The sequence below is a fragment of the Muntiacus reevesi genome, chromosome 15, assembly GCF_963930625.1.
Source record: "Muntiacus reevesi chromosome 15, mMunRee1.1, whole genome shotgun sequence".
Classification (NCBI taxonomy): Eukaryota; Metazoa; Chordata; class Mammalia; order Artiodactyla; family Cervidae; genus Muntiacus; species Muntiacus reevesi.
In genome coordinates this window covers 3395462-3416664 of record NC_089263.1, presented here as the reverse complement: position 1 = coordinate 3416664, position 21203 = coordinate 3395462, and the positions used below count along the sequence as shown (strand labels likewise).

Genomic DNA, 21203 nt, shown 5'->3' with positions numbered 1-21203 from the left:
TCATTGCTAAGTTGCTCTGGTTCTCACCACTTCCTTCTGGGCATGACACTTTAACAAAGGCGAGAAGGCCATTACATGTCTAATAACGCTGCATCCCTCCGATTACCAAATGTGGTGGATTAAACAAGGAAATTGCTCATACCAGAATTCAAATTCCTGTTGCCACCACCCCCTTCATAGCTGTGGGACCTTGGGCTGATTATCAAACATTTCTGACCTCTATCTTTTTGTTGGTTAGTGGAAATGGTGTCCCCTAGCTGGCTGGGCTGTTTGAGGACTGAAGGGCTGCACGTACTTGGTAGGTTTTTGGTGCAGACACTTGGTAAGGGGCCCCTCTGCTGCCTCCTCCCCTTCTGGACAAGAGGCTTATCTCACTGCCCTGTCCACGCAGCCATGCGCAGGACAAAAGCATCCCATTGTCTTAGGCAATGGACCAACTGACCTCTGCAGGGCAGGAGCCAGGTGTGAATCAAGGACAAGAATCTATGCAGACTGGGGTATTTTTAACCTAAGAACATAACACAGGTGCACGGAGGCCCACCCAGGGCCCCCTCTGCGGGGGACCCCAGTCCCAGCCAGGACGCAGGACTCCACACTACTCTCTGCTCACAGGCTGAACACAGCGCTCTTGGTGTCACTGCCCAGTCTTCCTTTCCATAGCATGACGACCGAGGACTAAATGTCAGTCCTTGAGATATTCCTCAGCTTTCTACATACTTTCTGCATGAAAAAGGCACTGATGTGATGTTCAGGTATTGATGTGATGCTCACAACTCCTATCCCCATCTATGGTTGAAACACCTTCCAGATCAATGCAGGGAAAAAGGAAGAGTAAAGACTGGAACAAAACACCAAGGTGTGTGTGCACATCACTGATCAGAATCCTTACTGGGTTGGTATAGGAAAAATCATGAAAAATAAAAAATTAAAAAAAAAAAAAAAAGAAAAATCATGGCCTGTTGTCAAACAGGTTTGGGACACAATAGGCCAAAGCGTTCCTCAGAATTACGTTAGGACATGCAGTCTTTGAAGATGACTGTATTAACATTATTTTCCACTACAATTATCCTTTTAAATATAAACTTTATTGTGAATAATTATAACTAAGATAGAAAATATCTATAACAGCTACCAAATGAATGTACCTTTTTAAAAACTTGGATTTTGTGCTTTTTTCTTTCCTTTTCTCTTTTTCATTAATTTAAAAATATCTTCTAAAGTCTACTTAGACCCACCATGGAAGCTGAAAAGCTATAAAGGCGTCTTTCTCACTGGTCAATTTATTGATTTATTCAGATGCAATGAATAATTCAGAATTTTCAAAAAATGACTAATGATCATTTTAAATGACAAATGCTAAAATTCAACCTCAGTGCTGGAAATGTTATAAAACCATACTATAAATAGACTTTTAAAACTTCAAAATACTGGACGATCACAACAAAAAAGGGGTCCCCTTAGACTTCTAAAATAAAATCTGTTCAATTTTCCCTAACTTACATCACCACTTTTCTAAAGATGCCCTTGATCTTGAATCAAACAAACAAGTATGGATAAATACTATGAAGTCATAGTAGCCCAAAGAAATAATCTACATGGACATCAGTACAGGCATGGACATCAGTACAGGCAAGTCAGAAGGTAAAAAGCACCCATCACACACACACACACACACACACCCACACCCACACACGACAAACCCTCAAACTAGCCTGCTTCTGCACGGCAGCGCCCGCCAGCGGCACACACCTCATGGTGTAGAGCAGCGTGCCGTCGTCTCACACTCACACACACACACACACACACACACACACACACACACACACACACACACACAGAGCGCCCTCCGGCGGCACACACCTCATGGTGTAGAGCAGCGTGCCGTCGTCTCACACTCACACACACACACACACACACACACACACACACACACACACACACCCCTAACTAGCCCGCTTCTGCACTCACCGCATGGTGTAGAGCAGCGTGCCGTCGTCCTCCAGGCGCAGCAGCTTGTTCGGCGTGGTCATGTTGTGGGCGATGGACTTCTTCCCGTTGTGGAAGAACGTGTCTGGAGTCCAGATTTTGCTGGCGAGGAGATTGTTGAGAGGAAGGCGCTGCATGGGCCCTTTAAACCGAAGCCTCTCGTCTTTCCAGCTTTGTCGGAAAAACACGTCGATGGTGTACTCCTAGCCCAAGGAGAGGCAACCAAGGGACCGTCAGCGGGGGCAGCCCGCGGCCGGCGCCGGCAGGGTTTACAGTGGTCCGGACCGGCCGCAAGCGAACTCACCATTTCCGTGTCGGACACGGGGCCGAAGCTGGTGACGTAGATGTCCGTTCTCACCTGAGTGATACGCTCTGAAACACAGATACAGGTTCCTCGTCAGGGCCTCAGCTCACAGCTCAGGGGGACATAACTCAGGGTGCAGTAAACGGGGTCAGGGCGCCTAGTGGACTGTTCTTGTCAAAAAGGAGGGAGGGTCAACTCATGGTTTAAGTAAATGTCCCTGATGAAAATGCAAATAATGAAGAAGGACTAAACACTTTCCTCTGGGAGTGGATTTGCTAGGGGGTCCTCCTCACCTAACGGAGCAGGTTCAGATGTACACATGCAAAGCTGGTGGAGCCAAGGGCCCTGCACACGCCTGAAACGCACGGGATTCTCAGCACACAGTCAAGCCAGCTGCACCCTGACAGCATATTTTACTACTCATTTAGTTTCATCAGCTTTACAGGGTCAAAGTAAAAACTGATTACGGCTCTAGTGAAAAATTAAACCTGTAATATGCAACGTGTAAAGAACACTTGCACTAAAAGTAGTTTTCTGAAAAGGACTTGCAGAGACAGGAGGGTATGAGGTTGATGATAAAGTATTTCCTAACATAGGGCAACCTCAGCTTCAGTATCACCCAAGAAGTGGTTTCTCCTTAAGTGGACCAGATGGATGTTACCATAATCTGGGGAGAAAAAGGAGTTTTCAGGGAGACCACTTCCCCTGGCTTCTTGCATCTGGAAAATGACAACATGCAGCAGCCTTGGCAACACCACCAATTCAAACTGCTAGCAGGGAAGCCCTTTGAGGAACTGTTTGAATCACGTCAAACGTAGGCTTGAGATTGGGTTTAAGCAACAATGTGCCTTGGGCCTCGAGGGCCCCAGCAGGGCCCACACCCACCTCCGAGTCCGGGCCTCAGTCTGTTGTCGTAACCATCCAGCAGCCCATCCAGGATCCTGGTGAATATCGTGATGTTGTCATCGGTCTCCGCTTTTACAGAGCTGGTTGGCATTTGTGAAAAGCTTTTTAACAGAGAAACAAGAGAAGGAGTTTAGACTTTGTTAACTGTTTCTTACAGTTTGTTCTCAAAGTATAGAAACGGGGAATGATATGTTGACTTGTCTTGGAGGGAGGACATCTAAGAATGATCTCCTGTACCATTCAGGCTGTTTTGCTTACATAATCCTTATTCTTGAATATCTTAAAGTGAAAGTGAAGTCACTCAGTTGTGTCCGACTCTTTGCGACCCCATGGACTGTAGCCTGCTCCTCAGTCCATGGAATTTTTCAGGCAAGAATACTGGAGTGGGTTGCCATTTGCTTCTCCATTGAATATCTTAAACAGCCCTAAATCTTGAATAGCCAGTCTGAGAATGCTGGCTCTGGGCTGGTCACCCATCAAATCAAACTCCATGCCTCCCAGACTCTGAAGAACTCTTTGAGTTGATGCTGCAGTCATTTTTAAGGCATATTAGTCACTGCACGTGGACTGGCAGCACCTCACCCACCTGTGGGGCGTTTCAGCAGTTTGGTTCAAATACAGAGAACTGAGCCTTCGTTTTGTTAGTTACTCCACTGCAATGGGCTATGGGATACCAGGGGACATTACAGTTTCTGTCTAATTTGAAAGTAAGATTGCTGGGCCCACATTTTCCTGCATTCTTGACTGCGACCACTTGTGCTGTGAGCATTATGCTGGCGTGGATCACTGGTGGGGGGCGGTGGTGGGCTTCCGCACCATCAGCTCTGCCGGCTGCTGGCACGCTCCTCTCAGTCAGATCAGAAGCTCTGAACCCAGGCTGAAAACCCTGACTTTAGGTGATGTGGCCCCAGAGCAGAGACTCAGGGAGCACAGTGTTCTGTGACCAACATGTCAACTTACAATAAAACCCCAAGTTTTATTGAGTGGGTGGTTCACAGGAAGAATGGTCTAATTTGTACAATTCAGCAACACACTTATTCAGGCCTCAAAAGTCTTGTGTCAAAAAAACATGTATGCCAATGGAGTAGGTGGAAATGAGAACCGGCCCTGAGCAGATGTGGGCAAGCTGAAGAAGTTATCAGCAGGGAAAGAAAGCCACAATCTAGAAGATGACTGAACACCTGAACATCACGGGTTCCACCTCAGAAGTCCATCCATTGCTACCTGTTCAGACATGCAGATAGCAAGATGTGTGTTATCACCAAGAACCTGACCTGCCATCTGGCTTGGCTTCAAGGGGAACTCATCCTGCTGAGAGCCGGCTGTGGCTCCATGAAGTCAGCACCCCTGGCACTTGGGAGGAGAACAGGGGGCTCCTGGGGCCCCTCTGGTGTCACTGTGAGGCCCCACTCTGCACACACGCGTTCTCTTCTGAAGTAGCTGCAGTGAAAGCCGAACCTCGCCATCAGCAGGAGGTTCTCAGGCAGCACAGATGTGTGCTGCCCCACCCGCTTCTTGAAAATTGGTCATTTTCACCGACTGCGTCTAAACAGATCAATCCTCTAATGGCCTAAAGTGTCTCCCTTTTGAATGAACGCCTATAATGCTCTTTGGATCTAATTTTCTCATCACCATTAAAACGCATATAGTTGAAGTTCTAACAACCTAAAATCCAGTCCTGTTAGACTGAATTATGTACCTTTGGAGCCCACAGATACATTTTTTTTTTCCTTTACTCTGTGACTTAGTATTTAAAAATACTGAATTCCCTTTTCTCTGACATCCATTGCAGTTTCACAAAGAAAGACAAAGCACTCAGCCTTGAAAATCTAATGTCAGAATGAAGGGCCTTAACCTTGTCCTCCAAATTTATGAAAGAAAGTTTGTGCATGGGCCCAGCTGAGCAACAACAGAGCAACTATTGCTCAAACTAACTCTGGCCTCAACATCCACTTCGTGTGAAGCTCACAACAATCACCAGTTTGGTTACTCAATTCTAGGTTTTGTCCAGGTGTCCAATTTTTGGAAGGTCCCGTTGGCTCTTTAACTGAGAAGAGAGGTGACAGCATGCAAACTAGCAGAAAAAAGCTATCACTTGTATGTGAAATCTAAGAAAGCCAACTTGTAGACACAGACAGTAACCAGGGGCCAGGCTGATGGAATTTGGGAGTTGTTGTTTAAGGTTACAAACCTGCAACTAGAAAAAAAATAATTTGGGGGAATAATGCACAACGAAGTAATTCTAGTTAATAATATTATGTTATAAACCTCAAAGTTAATAAGAGGCTAGCTCTTGTTTCCATCACAAAAAGGTAATGACAATAATTATGTGACATGACAAAGGTGTCAGCTACTGCTAAGATGGTAATTACACTGCAATATATAAATGTATCAAATCAACATGTTACATACCCCAAGTTACACAATGTTATCAATTCTATCTTAATAAAAAACATAAAAGTCACAATCAAAAAAAAAGAAAAAGCATACCTTAATGTTTCAAGTACATTTTAAGAACTATTGCATTATCTGTTATGAATATATTCTTAAATTATATTTGCTCTGAATAGCCTTGACTGTCAGAAGACAGACCATGGGGATGGCCACAGATCATTTAGTCCCATCATGTCTCCAGGAGCACTGCCTCCTAGACACCCTTGCAGGAATTTCAGTATTTGCCCCCTTTTGCTATAACTGTTTCTTGCATTTATCTGTGGACTTAAAAAAAAAAAATAGGTGCCACGTCTGGGGATTTGCCATGATTTCTTCTCTGTATTTACTGAAGGTAGGGCCTAGGATGTCACAGATAGTTTCTTTAGAAGTCCTGAAAAATGCCTGTCGGGGCAGGAGTAGAGGTTCCTCTCATGAACAACTGGAAAGTCCTCCTCAGTCCATAGATCCTTCTCAGAAACCATTCCTTTGCAACTCGTGGCTATAAAACGCACCGTCTTCACAGCTATGGAGAGGAAGGCCTCCCCTTACGACTGAAAGCAAATGGTGTGCCAGCATACAGGAGACTCTCAGAGTGGCCTGGTGAACTGTCTCATGCATATCAAGTTGTATAATTTTACAGACTGCCCTTGATACACAATGACTTCAGCTTGCCTTGTTCCATTTGGGCTAGGAAAACAAAACGGCACACAAATACAGGGCTGTGCCTTCAGCGAGCAGTTCCATTCAGTGAGCAAATCCACAAGGCCTCCCGGTGGAAACACAAGACACCCCCAGCCCTCTGGGGTGCAGGAAGCAGGCTTCAGCTTGCGTCTTCACGGGTCTGGGTAAAACCAAAGAGCTCTGCCGGCCCTCAGGTCAGCTGTGAGTGCACCGCCACTCCTAAGGTAAGCTGAAGGCTCTGTTCTTGCGGGAGGCAGACTCTGTGAACTAAGTAAGACTAGCTCCATTATTTTTGACGACAATTTTATATAAAGTAGAAATCCTTGAAAAATGTGGTGATTTTCCCTTCAGTATCAGGATTAATAAACTAGGTTGTCTGAAAACTTGAACTGTTTTCTTAGAGTTAGTGCATGTTTTCTACAAATAATGCCACTACAAATAACGTCCATGAAACAGCTGCAACATTTTCATATTACTGATGTTTCAGAAATAGGACAATAAAAATACAGATCCAACCACTCATGTTAAAATATCCTCGTTTTTTACATCTTCTGTACAAAAGGCACACAGTTTGAACGCTGAGCCCCACGTTCCCGGCTGAGGAGGGAAGGTGATGGTTGGGACATGAGCAGGGACACTAGTGGGACCCAACGCTCAGGCGGTGGAAGGACTTCCTCAGACGCCGTGACTGGCCCCGCCAGGCTTAAGGGTCTGGGTCTTTCAGGGACTTCTGACGAGGTGGAGAAGGGAACAGGCAGCCAAAAATGTGGTCCACCAGTGGTTTACTTCACAAGCAGAGTTTTCAGAACAAAAACATGCATGACTTTAGACTCAACTCCAGTAACTGTGCAAACTTCCCTCCTGTCCCTGTGGTCTTACCTCTGGTGTCTTCAGGGCATTTGAACCTGTGACTTTTGCATTAGCTTCTTCCGGATTTCTAGACCCTAGAGCCTCGGCCTTAACTGACCCAGGAGGAACAGGCACTGGTATTTTTTAAGGTCCCCAAGTGATCTTCATGTGAAGTCAGAGGGGAGAGGGATTGTTCTAAGAGGGACCTAGATAGCTAAGTTGGAAACAGGTTGCTCTGTGAACCAGCTGCCAAAGTGACTCCAAATGACCCCAGAGAGCACCTGTCTCCATCACATCTTCACAGAGGTTCACTGTCCCAGAAGCTCAGCTCAGCAAAGGCATTGTGGATGGCGACCGTGTGCCTGGCATTGTGGCGGGAACTGTGACATGACAAAGGTGGCATCCCTAACCTTGGGGTCTAAAAGAATGGGCCATGTTCCCAGAGGATTCCTGAAGAACATGATTGCTTCAGGAGTCTTATATGCAGGGCATCCTAGGACCCGAAAGTAGAGAGATCAAGCTTTGTATGAGGTCAGAAGAAAGGAAAGCAGACCTGAACCTTCAAGCATGAAGATCAGGTCTCAAGCCAAAGGAAGGGGTCTGTGAGTAGTGGCACTAAGAAAAAAAATTGGTAGACTGGGATTAATATATACACATTACTATATATAAAGCAGATAACTAATAAGGACCTACTGTATAGCAAAGGAAATTCTATTCATTATTCTGTGATGACCTATATGAAAGAAGAATCTACAAAAGAGTAGATATAAGTATAACTGATTCACTTTTCTATACAGCAGAAACTACCACAACATTATAAATTGACTATACTCCAAAAAAATTAAAAAGAAAAGAAAAGTATTGACATTTGCAGTGGGCATGTAAGAACCCTAGAGAGAAGAGCCCTGTGTGGGGGTCAAATCACAGCATTTTCAGGTGACAAGCTCCACCTCCAGGATCTAGCCTCTCAACAGGGGCACTGTCTTTCCTTGTGGCCTCAGGCACCTCGGGGATGACAGGCTTATCAGAGGCAAGACTGGAGGTGGAGAGAGCCAGTGTTCAGGACATGCAGGGCTGCAGAGGTGGGATGGACAGGCCATCAGCAGGGCTTCTGACTCGAGCTGGGGAGAAATGGGGAGGGAGGAATCTGAATGCAGCAGGACCAGGATCCCAAGTGCGCTTTCTCCAAAACCAGGGATCAAGGTGGGTGAATCCTGCAGTAGAACCCATGCATTACTCTGAAAGGGGAGAGTTGTATTAGTCGTCAAATATAAGAGTCTTTTTGTTTTTGAGGAAACTTTACTCCAGTGTAACTTTTCTATCAGGGTGAATGCCTCTACTAGTAATAATAACATTGCAGTAGAGTCCACCTTTAAAGGTGTTTTACTTTATCAAGTGATGCTTGATGATGCCTCCTTATTTCAGTATTTTAAATGGTTCAAGTTGAACAGTTACATCATCATTTCTGGGGAAGAAAAATCTTTTGAGTCTCGTACCACAAATGGTGCTATTGATGGCAATATGTGATGCATCTCTTGTGATCTCTGCTTATGCTGACAGTTATTTTCGATTTCCATAAAATGGTATAGATAATTGCATCTGCAGACCAGCTTTAATGTGAACTTACTTTGGGACTTGAACAGAATTGCTTTTAAGCAACAGCTCGTCTGTCTTCTTGAACTGCATTTCTTTTTGCATTCTTTCTCCAGTATACAGTTACTTCTGAGAGAAGTATCTTCAGTTTTATTCGCTCATTACTTTAAGCTCATTAAATAAGTACCTCTAAATGGCACTGTTTTGTGATGTTTTCCTCAAATTTCCATTACAAACCACTTTAGTTAACTATGCTAAAATATGTAAACTTTAAAAAATACCATGGTGGATATAACCAGACATGAAAATAAAACTCAAATTTCCAATTAAATTGTTTCCTCTTATGATGGAAAATATGGATCAGTTGGCACGTGTGCTTTATGTAGATAAAGCTGTGTCCATAAAGCTTTATGCCAGAACTCTTAGGTGGCTTCCACGTCAAAAGTGCCCATGGTCCTGCCCATCACTCTCTGGACAGAGCTCAAGCCCACCCCACCCCTGCCCACCACCCTGCATGTAGATATTCCACGCTTGTCCCCACTACTGCAGCCTGTTTCAGGATCCTACAACCTGCAAGATAGGACCCAGGTGCCTGCCTTACAGGCCACACCCCCCTCATCTGACCCCAGACTTCCCTAGACTCATCCCCTTCCTTTCCCCCAGCTACAATGGGTGCTCCACAAATGTGGTTATAAAGCACATGAATCATCCCGGTGCTTATTACATGTGGGTCTCCCTCCTCCCTAACTAGTCCCATCAGTAACTACATCAGGTCTTTGAAAAGTATCTCATTCACCCTATATTCCCTTTGAGGTATTGCACCATCCTCAGCCTCTCATCTGAAGAGAGGCTCTCCCACGGAAGATCTGTCTGCTCAAAGGTCTCTGCTGGCTCTCTGCCCTGCTCTTGCCCCTGCCTTACCCAGGGTCCCAGTGAAATCTTCTGTGGCTGCTCCTCCCAGTGCCAAACCCATGGGTCCAGTCTCAGCCCTCAGCTGACCCCATCCCCTTCTTACAGTGCAGGACATGGTCTCTTTCTTCTTAACTTCTCTGGCCTCTTCTCCTTAAACCTGGCATTTCCCAGGGCTGTCTAGAGACACTCCTTCAGTCTAAACTCAATCTCTAATTGATCTCATTCAATCTAATGGCTTTAAATATCTCTCTCAAGTTCATGTCTTCAGTCTCAAACTCTGTCTCTCTGACTCCACACCTGTATGCCCAATGGCCTGCCTGGCCGCTTGGATATCTAACAAAGCTTGCACAGGTCCAGAACTGCACTCATGATTCTCAGTGGCCTCCTCCGCTGCTGTCAACAGCAGCTATTGAACCCACCACCTTCTCAGGCCTTCATTCATGTCCACGGCAACCCATCAACCCATCCTGCTGGCCAAAACGCCCCTCCCCTGGGGCACTGCCTTTGCCTCTTGATTGCCTTTCCTGGCCCCTCCTTTACTAAGCCTCCCCACCCAGACTCTGAGTTTACTCTCCACTTACAGCCAGTCAGCTTTACTGTTTGGAGTTCTGCTGTCATCTCAATGGGATCAGATTTCACCCTTCAACGGCCAACTGCTTGTCCTGATGCTACCCCGCATGGCCTACAGATGAACTGACTATCCCCACCCACGCTGCCTCTCTGGCCCTGCCTCCCACCCACCTTTCCTGTCCTCAGGCTGGCCTCTTCAATCACCTTGCCTCTGCTGCTCCTCTCAACAGTCCGATCATTGCCACCAAGATAGGCTCATTCTTCAGACATCTGCTTGAGTACATCTCCCAGCACTCACTACCTCCTACTCTGAATTACTCTTTACAGCAATCCTTGTGACCCAATTGATAAGTATGTGCTTCCTTACTGCACCAGAAGGAGACCTCCTGGAAGGCAGGTTTTGCTCTGCCCATCACAGGGTCTCAGCACCTAGAACAGTGCCTGGCACCTAGGAAGGACTCAGCAGACCCTGACGCAGCTGCAGGACACCATCCTGCCGAATGCCCAAACCCTGACCCAGAACCTGTAACTGTGACTGTGTGCCCTTACACGGGAGGGAGGCTGCCAGCGGGACTAAGCGTGTGGACTTTGCTGTGCCCAGCCCATGAGCCTAGCAAACCTTGGTGCTTCTTGGTCACAACGCCCAGAAGGATACTGAACTTAGCACTCCCTTCTTACCTGGCCATGTTTCAGCACTTAGCATACACGCATTGATCCTTCACATCAACCCTGTGGTGTAGGATCTGTTATTACTGTCACTTGGAGATTAGGAAACTTGAGCTGCAGGCAGGCTTAGTAACTGCTGCCACAAAGAGCAGCTTCACTGTCCTCTGTCACAATGATACCTACATCCCTGAAGTAGGAACTAAATTGATTATGGAGTGATGGCCCAATTTCTTCCTGTTGTTAAAAGTGAAAATGAACTGGCCCTGGGTTTCATTTATTTTTAGGTTTGCCTTTTGATCTTATCTTGAGATAAATTGTTAAATAAATGCAAATAAAACACAATTTTCAATGAACTGCTAAAGTCTGTTTCATTGTACAACTTAATTTTCCTATAACATGGTTCCCTCTCTATTACATTATATTTCATAGCATATATTTTGTATTTGATTTTATTCAGGCTACAAAAGACTATCTTTAGAGCAGTGCTATTTGAGTTCTAGGTTAGAAGATTCCAATGTACAGATTTTTCCCCATTCTATCCCTTTTCATTGCAGCTTAAATATCCAGACATTCTGGAGAAGGTCCTGCATTGATGGTGCTAGCCCAGGCCCCGAGCCTGGGGATGGACCCTGACTTTCCCACTTTTCAGTGATGAAACTTAGACATGTTTCTCTGTTTTCGATCACCTTAACTCTTTTCACCTACAAAGAGATGATTCTGTGAAAATTAAACAGTACATTTCTCTTGAAAATGCATTCTGGAAATGAAGAAGTACTCATGTAAGCACTTATAACTATTGTTGCTGCCACCAGAATTCTACTTTTGATTCTAATATTTTCCTTTGAAATTTCACACCAATTAAAATATGCATGTTATGCAATTGTACCTTTGTATAAAAAATCCCAAAGCCCACATTCTCCTTCTCCCCTTGAAGCAAGCCAGTTACTCATCTTGGAGCTGATGGCCAGAGAAGGGCTGGCTGGGTCAACTCTGGCTGACTGTCCGTCTAATCTTTGCTTAGCAGTTTAAGTTTATAAGCATGTAACTTGGAAATATTTTGTTTTGGTGCCTTAAAAAAGTGTTGGCATTACTCTGTAGCAGGGTCTTAGTTGGGCTTTCCTGCAATGCAGGAGACCCCAGTTCCATTCTGTGTCAGGAAGATCGCCTGAAGAAGGGATAGGCTACCCTCTACAGTATTCATGGGCTTCCCTGGTGGCTCAGATGGTAAAGAATCCGCCTGCAATGCGGGACACTTGGGTTTGACCCCTGGGTCGAAGGGCAGATCCCCTGGAGGAGGAAATTGCAACCCACTCCAATTTTCTTGCCTGGAGAATCCCTATGGACAGAGGAGCCTGGTGGGCTACAGTCCATGCGGTCGCAGAGTTGGCCACGACTGAGTGACTAAGAACAGCTCACACAGGGTCTTGGTCACTTGAGATGTTTACCATGTGCGAGGTCTCTGGCCATCCCTGCAGCCTCCATGTAATGCCTTCTCACCTATGAGTGTCCTATCCGCTTCACAGCACTGCTCTGTGGTTTTATAACTGTCGTGATGACCATTCGTCCTGGTCTTGTGAATTTGCAGCTATGAGCAGGAAAAACTTTCCATGTGGAGATTTCCCTCTTGCCATTTAAAAAGACATCCTGAGTATGTGAATGACTCAGAGAGAGTGCACTTTCTGCTCTAGTTGAGAAGAGAACTGTCCTTGAGAACGTGTATGAACAGGCCCTTTTCATGAAACCAACAGTCCCGGTTAGCATGCTTGTGTAGACAGATAAAGAAGAACCTTATCTGTTCCTTTTCTTAAGCTACTTCTACAAGAACCTGCCTATAATTGCCAATTATAGAATACTGTTTTCCAGACTATTTGAATTATAGCACCCATGTGATAAAATTCTAATGCATTTTTTACTTTCTAATAGATAAACCTCTAAAAAGTGTTTAATATTATTAAATGAATCACATTTTACCATATAGTTGAGTTGATAATCCTCAAATCTATCTTACAATTATCACTGATCTAATCAAGTCTGAAAAGTATGATTTTTCAGATGATGATAAACTAACTTCAGATTAAATTATATTTTGACCTTACATTGACGCAAACATCATTTCTGTGCTGGTGTCTTTACACCATGTATGCGTGATTACTGGTTAAAATAACTATAATCTCTCAAATTATACCATGCCTCTGAATGTGACATCACACAAGGCCGACAGTCAGATATGTCTCTGTTCTGTTATACACTTGACTCATGCTCTGTTATATAACCTAACAGAAGAATTACAAAGGCTACTGAAAATGAGCTACTGGTGGCTCTGATCAAATTTAGAAAATAAAAGGGAGAAGAAATGAGACTCATATTTTCAAAGCAATTTCATCTTATTTTATATAATCACCAAATACATTTTACTTACCACATACAAATTTCCTGATCACCAGCTCCACACGTTTTTCGCAAACAGTGTATGATTTTGTATTGCACAGAAGCACAAGCGTCCTGCCTCTTTCCTCTGCTCTCTGACTGAGAGCAGTTTCCTATCACTCTCTTTCCCCTTCACCAGTTGTCTGATTTTCTTTACATATTTACAGGTATCCACATTTCTTTTGTCCCACAATGTGCAAATTATGGCCTTTCATGCTTCCCTGTTCACCTTTCTTTAGACCAAAATTACATAAACTCTTCCTTTGGAGGAAGATAACAGAGCTTACGAAGCTCTTTTTCTCTGTAATCTCAGAACGGAAAATTCTCTCTACCCTGATGCAGAGAATTCCTTTCAAAATTATGCCCCCTTCCTCTATAGATCAGTCTGACTTAGACCTTCCCTGAAAACCGTGTGCAGTCAAGACAAGAACCCCAGGACCGCCCGGCAGGCTTCCTTTGAGGACAAAACCCCAGCACAACCAGTGTGGTAAACCCCCCACTTAGCCATCTTTTCCTCTCGTCTTCCTGACTGTAAGCCAGGGCTAATGATGCTCAGCTCATAAGTGTCCTCTAAAACACACAGTGTCACAATAGGCACTGCATATTGCAATAGATATCATTTTGTCAAGATTTTAAATCAAATAAGTGTTCTGAAACTTTCTTTGCAATTTGATAAAATTATTCTTAAGCTCATTTACAGTAATAACAAAGTGAGAGGAGCCTTGTATGAAAAGGGAAATCGATAGGGCCTTGTGCCCCTAGACGTCAAGATGCCTTCTGCTGAAAACCATACCCTACTTGACTTCCCACTTTGCTACAGATCTTGGTCCCCAGAAGCAACTGGACGCACAAAACCAAGAGCTAAAAGCACTCAGGGGAGCTGACGTAAAATTCCACTTACAGAAAGATCTAATAGAAATGCTCTAAAATACTTAAAGCAATTGTAGGATGGATATGTTCACAGGTACGTAGGAAAACAACTCAATGTCTGAAACAATGCAAACGCCCCTAACTAGGGAAGTAGCCCATGACAAAGCGTTCATGCACTGCAATACACTTGTCCATTCTACGTTATACACTTTAAGACCTTGTGGTAACAAAGTATTGGTGTGAAGAAAGCACAAAAACACAGAACTGAAAATACAGTATGATCCCAACTGTATAAAGCTAGGCATAGAAGCAATAGAAAGAAACACACCAGAATGGGAAGAATGATTGTATCTGTGTGGTGGAATTAAGGATATTTTCCTTTTTCACATACTATTCTGTGTTTCATTAATTTCTGCAGGGGTCATTTTAGGATGGACTATTAAACTTGTATCTGACAGGTTCAAAACTTCTCCAACAACTGTCTAAGGAGATTAAGGGGTATTCTACTACTCGTTCTGTATTAGCTTCTAGAAATTAAGAGTTATCTCTCTATTTTGAAGATGACCTCAGAAAGTCATTAAATTGAGTAAGAAATTAAGTACAGCTGCTTCTAATGGTTAAACTCCATATGCACATTTCTTCATACTTCAGACTTTCATCCACCAGGTAAGCATAGTACCTTCTTGACTATAGAATATGCAGATTCACAGAAATATATTCGACTAAAATCTTAGGAAAAAAATACATGTTTCCAATCCTAGCATATTTCTTACCTCTGAAATATTGATAAATATATACAATATATCAGTAAGCAAACTACCTACCTAATGTAGTAACTTGGAAATTTAAAATATTGTGTTTGATTTCACTTGTAAACACACTTCTCAGGCAGGAGGGATGTATGTAGGATGTATGTGGGAACACTAAGGTTAAATCCTAGAAGATTTAGCAGCAGGAGAGCCCTTGGAAGGGAAGACATTCACTGAACAGGTAAGGAAACCAAAGGTACAAGTAGGGAAGTACCCATTCAAGACGAGCAGCAAGGTTAAGAATAACAACCGACACTGCCCCAAGGGAACGCCCTGACTGGCTAGGAGGCCGTCCCACGGGCATGGGTAGCATGCTCTGTCCCCTTCACGGTGCTGAGGGCCGGACAAGTCTCTGATGGAGCTGGAACACAGCCCCATGCCGTCATGTACCAGCCACACACCTGGGGACGGGCATGGACCTCTCTCTCTCTGCTTTCTCGTCTGTACAGACCTGGGAATGTCAGAAGTACAGAAAATGTCCTGAGAACAAGGAGAGAGGGTCATGGACTTTGGAGGGGCCTCCTTCCTGCCAACTCATGGGGATGTATTGCAGAGCCACTGCGCCCTGCGGATGCTTCCATGATTCACACAAGGGCAACCTTCACCACTGATTGTCACATAACGGGTGTTTGGCGACTTCTGTCCTAAAATGTAACTTCTTAATTACACTCCACCAACTTTAAGTTGGGGTCTCCCTGGTGATTCAGGGGTAAAGGGCCCGCCTGCCAAGGCAGGAGACACAGGTTCAATCCCTGGGTGGGGAAGATCCCCTGGAGAAGGAAATTGCAACCCACTCCAGTATTCTTGCCTGGAGAATCCCATGGACAGAGGAGCCTTGTGGGCTTTGGTCCAAGGGGTTGCAAAGAGTCGGATACGACTTATCGACTAAACACACCACCAACTTCAAGTTAGAATCCTTGTGATTAGCCACAACAATGTTGGGAAGAAGAGGACAGAGTCAGCACCTCATAAGAAGTTTGTCAGGAACGTGGGTTATCACTGGTTTGATGAAAAACTATTAGAATCAGTACACTGATACTAAAGGCCAAGATGAAAGAGCTTAAAGGCACTGGTAACACCAAATGCCCTGGTGTCCTGCAGATCATCAGACACATGCAGTTTCTGGTGTCTGCGTGTGCATTCCGATGGCCACAGTTCAAGGCCTTTGGCTCAAGTCAGGACCACTGGGAGTCCTTGTCAGTGCCACCTAGGGTAGGCGTGGCTTTAAAGGCAAATTCCGTCACAGAATGGAACTAAGGACAACAAAGAATGTTGCCCACTGCTTTGTCCAATAAGCATTAAATGTCCTTCATGCAGGTCAGCTTTTGAATCCTGCTTTAACCTGAGTGGGAAGAAACACAGCTTACTCTGAAACCATCTTCGGTTTCCACTTCTGAAAACATAATCTGCTTCTTTTCTCTAACTGACTTCAGAGACCTCACAATTGGAGCAGCCTTGCTTGGAATGAAGCGTGGGGTAAGGCAGGGACTCTTATAAGGCTATGGGACTGCAAAGGTGGTCAAGGAGGGCTTGCTGATACACTGCTCAGCAAAGTTTCTAAAAGGTACTTGTGCCCTGAAAATTGTAAAATCAAAGCATAGACAATAACTTACCCAAAGTGACTGGCTAAGTTCATGGAAATACAAAACAGAAGGAGGTTTTTGATCATGATAAAGCTAGAGAACATTCCATTGTCCATTCCCAGTAAGAATAACAGCTGAAGCAGATGAATTTGGAAGAAGAGCTATTCCTTTCTCCACCTTGATCTTGAAGCTGAAAGGGGAAAAAACATAAACATGACTGTTGTCATCAAACAGCTCCTAGAATCAAATCACACTGCTAACACACACAATTCATACAGAAAGGAGCCTGGCTGTCCTTGTCCATCATGGCTCCATATCAGGAGTTATCTGTGTTCAATGGCCAGTAAGTTGGGGTGTAAAAAGAAATTACAGTAGGCTTAATTTTCACCTTTACTCAAGGTGCAGAATCATTTTCCTAATTTATCTTTCCCATGTCGCAAATTCTTTGTTTTACTTTTTCCATGTGACCAAATGACCCTCTAGTCCTATTATTAGAATCAATGTCTGAAGTTATCTAACTGTATTTTACATCTGTCAAATCCACAAGTGGAATAATTTTACCTTTCTGAAATATTTGCCACGCGTCAAAGCCAGCAAGCTACTCCTTGTTCTGCAAGGTGCTATGAAAAAGTATGTGGAAAGAGGGGAAAAAAGGCACATTTAAACAGGTCTTCTGCAAGATCACGACAATATAAGAACTGCTTATAAAGAAGGCTGCCACTTTCTCAGCAATCTGTCCCCATGACTAAAGAACTTAGTAATCACTGCATTTGGGAAAGTCTCTCGGCTCTGGGTTATATGCTGGGCCCTAATTAATGCATTTGAAAACCAGGCAGGCACAATCCCTGGGCTCTGCAACTAACCCTAGAGAAGGGATACATTTCTCAATATGCGCATAATGCAAATGGATAGACATCATATAGGAGCACCGCGTGTTCAAAAGAAACATTTTCCCGAGGAGACCCCAGGCCAACTCCGGAAGAGAGAAACACACAACAGGTACTTCGACCTCCGAAACCAAGGCCATGGAGTTGAGAAAGGCAGGACGGGGATCGCCTGGGTGCGTCCAGGGTCTGCTCTCCAAACCCCGGGCCGGAGTCCCGGCGGCGAGCACGCGGCGCTGCATGCGGGAAACCCGGGCGGCACCTCCTGCCGCCCTCAGCCTGGTGAGAGTCGGGACCAGGCTTTGGGGGAGTCGGGACCCCCAAAGACAGGCTGGCTCCCACAGTCTCGGGACCGCTGCGGGGGCTCGCGGGCGCGGGGGTGGCACTGCAGAGCTGCAGCCTCCGCGCCCGGGCGCCGGCGGCCGGGTAGAGTCGGCCGCCCGCCCGGTCCGCAGCGGCGCGCCCAGCGCCAACCGTTTGCCCACCCTCCCCGGCTCGCTTCTGGCCCTGGCAGACCTGCCCTGCTGCCGCCCCGGGTCCGAGCGGAGCGTCCTGCCGCGCGGCGCTTTCCTCCTCGGCCCGGAGCGCGCTGTGCAGCGTCGGCTCCGTGTCTCCCGGCCTCGAGCCGCCAGCGCGACCGGCTCGCGCCCCCGCCCCAGTCTCGAGCCCGAGCCCGCGCCCACCGCGCAGGAAGCGCCCAGCCCGCCGCGCCACGGAGCCCGGCGGCTGGCGGGGTCCCCGGGGGGCGTTTTCGGCCCTCGGCTCGGGTGACCGCGGCGGGAGCCTCGTGCTCCAGTTCCTACCGGCAGGTCCGTGGGTCCTGCGCCCTGGCGGCCCGTCCGGCGGCGCCGCGCTGCTCTAGACGCCCCTGCCCTCCCGCTCGGGCTGCGCCTCCGCAGTCGCCGGGGGAAAGTTTGGGCTCCCGGCCGCCCGCGGCGCCCCGCCTGCCTCCACCGCCCTCCCCGAGCCAGGCAGCCTCGAGGAGAGAGCTGCGGGCCGAGCCGGGGCCGCTTGCCCTCCCGCCGCCGCCCGCAGCTCCTGACCCCACGGCCCCGGTCCCGCGCGCCAGGGCTTACCCCGCGCACCGGCCCGGGAAGGCGAGCCGTCGGCGAGGGCGCATCCTCCTCCCCCGTCTGCTCTCCCCGGCTGGCAGGCGCGGAGGCCGGTGCGGCGTCACCGCCCCGTGCAGCCAGCGCGAACTTCCCCGGTACTCCCGGGCCGAGCGCCTCGGGCGCCCCCCGCGCTCCCGCCGCCGCCCTGCGGCTCAGCTCCGCGCCCGAGGCCGCGCGCCGCCCAGCTGCAGAGCCCCCGGCGCCCCCGGCGCGCCGGCGCGCGCTCTCACCTCGCCCGAGCGCTACATGTCGGCTCCGGCTCTGAGAAAAGCTCCTCTGAGGAGGCGCTCCGGTAGAGGCCGCCAGACTCTCACCAAACGCGCCCTGGCCCCGGGCCGGCTGCGAGGAAAGGGGAGCGTTCGGGGACCCCGGCTTGGCCAGCTCTGGGACAGGCCACGTTTCTGCTGAAGTTTCTTGGTGGCCTGCGGGAGTGTATCGGCGTCTCGTGTCCCTCTTTTTAGGACTGAGATGGAAAGGGGGTGTCCAGGCAGCCGCCGAAGGCCGGGGCGCCGAGAGCTTTCCTGTCTCAGGACCAACCCTGAGCGCCTTTCTGGCCGGGCCTAAGTCCTGCCTCTGTCCTCCACGCAGCCCCCTGTGCCTGCAGCGCCTACTCTCTATTGGAAGAAAACTGGCCTCTTTAAAAAATTGTAACTCATTGCTATGGGAAGGAAAGTCAGTAAAATGGATTAATTAGAATTAAACGCTTACCTAATTGCTCTGTACATTTGGGGAGGCTGGGAAGTTCCCTTTCTGGACAACAAGCCTCCTTGTCAGTGACAACAGGACTTAGGGTCTGCAGAATTGAGAGTGGGTCTTGGACGTGAATTCTGCTGTAGGGCGTTACCTCCCGCACCCACGAACACGTGAAATTCCATTATTGCGGTCATGTTCGTCTCTGCCTCAGCGTGCCTACTCTGAGTGCTGAGGCTGGCTGGCACAAATGACGCTTGAGCAGGATAGGGAGGCAAAGCAGCACAGTTCAGGTTTTAAGATGGCAGCGTCAGATTTTCTCCGGAGGGGATGCCTCTTGGCTATGAGAACACCCAGGGGGAGATGGTCAATATTTAAATAAACCCAGCAAGAACCTGGTGGGCAGTGTATTATCATTTCTACGTCTCTGACAAAAGACAGAGAAAGACTTTGAGAGTCAGAGTCAAAAGACTCTGACTGAATTGTTTACAGTCACTCTTAACAGAATAATTGTGAGAAGGGCAAATTTCTAACTCTCCTCCAGAAAAGATCTTTAATCATTCAGTGTGTGAAGTCACACTATCCTTAGTTATGTTTAATACAACGCAGTCCAAATCTAAGCTAACTGCTGGCACTTTTGCACATGCCAAAAATTCTAAGATTTTCTAAAAATAGCAGCTTCTAGATATATTTCAGAAATAGGACAGAAAAATACATAAATGTTCCAAGTATAAGGAAGTGTTATTCTGAGTATACACTTAGTCATAGTATTAAATAGTCCTGATTCCAGTGGTTTTGCATGAAATATAAATTGGATAAGATGCTTAAAGGCTTTTCTGATTCTGAAGTGAATAAATTGAACACAGACATTTCTTAATTTTCTAATTACTCAAAAATCATAGCACTAAGATAAAGTTCATTGAAAATCAAAATTATTAAATTTAAAGCAATAAAAATCAATATAATTGTAACCTACTAAGTGTTAGAATTCTAGGTTTAGAGATACCAGTGATAATTACTCTTTTCCTAATATTAAATAACACAAGGCAAGTCAAACAGTTCAAATAACTAGTGAATTTAAAGCCTTAGAGATTACTAAAGGAAATCATTTAGTAATTTTTGCAAAGAAATGTAGATCAACCAGGGATTATTTTGTATTAATGAGAGTTACAGATACTGATTTTTAACAATAATACTTTAATGGATTTAATCAACTGTAAGAATTTATGTTCTTTTCATGAATTATTTTTAAAATTTCCATGCCTTCCCTATCAGTCTAATGTCAATACATATTACTGAACACATGGAAATTATGTTTATTGAGAGCTAATCTTTAAATTTTATTTAACCGTGTGGCTTAAATACGTGATTTCTCCATGTGATGAAATGGTAACCCCATCTCTTCTCTTAATATTTATGAACATATAAAGAGCCATAGGTTGGACCTGAAAGGATAGTGAAATAATAAGGCATACCTTATAGAAATTCACATGTTAGAAGAACATATATTACCATTTCATAATATTTGTTTTAATATGAAATTCAGTGTTTGCCCTGGGAAATTATGGTCTATCCACTTAATTCACATTTGGTCTATTAGCATCTTCCCTTGTGTTGAATGACAGAAAGCAAAGTAGTCATGGTTCTGGAAAGCAGTAGAGGGCACCACAGTTCCACGTAACCTTGGATAAGTCTCCATAAAAGTTTCCAAGTGAGAGACTAAAATAGCTGAATCTAGGGAAGCCAGGCAATGGGTGGACACCCTCTATTCCATCCAGAACAGAGGCAGCACAGCTAGGCTGTGTTTGTGGCAGTAGGTGAAGTAGAGATGGCTAAACAAAAAACGGTACTGCCATAAGGAAGCAGAGCTTGTTGAGAAGTTGAATGGAGAGTCTTCTAAGCTGAGAGTCTTTGCGACCCCATGAACT

The 21203-nt window shown here is 46.0% G+C and overlaps 1 protein-coding gene across 1 annotated transcript in view; it reads right to left on the bottom strand.

Annotated features, from left to right (window-relative positions):
• Nucleotides 1–16705, bottom strand: part of GABRA5 (gamma-aminobutyric acid type A receptor subunit alpha5) — an 86333-nt gene extending 69628 nt beyond the window's left edge. Inside the window, exons 1-4 of the mRNA XM_065906393.1 lie at nucleotides 16620–16705; nucleotides 3176–3297; nucleotides 2291–2358; nucleotides 1969–2189 (exon numbers count right to left, since the gene is read on the bottom strand). Coding sequence (XP_065762465.1) covers nucleotides 1969–2189; nucleotides 2291–2358; nucleotides 3176–3297; nucleotides 16620–16705 — 497 coding nt within the window. The remainder of the gene's footprint in view (nucleotides 1–1968; nucleotides 2190–2290; nucleotides 2359–3175; nucleotides 3298–16619) is intronic.
• Nucleotides 16706–21203: the final 4498 nt, after the last annotated feature.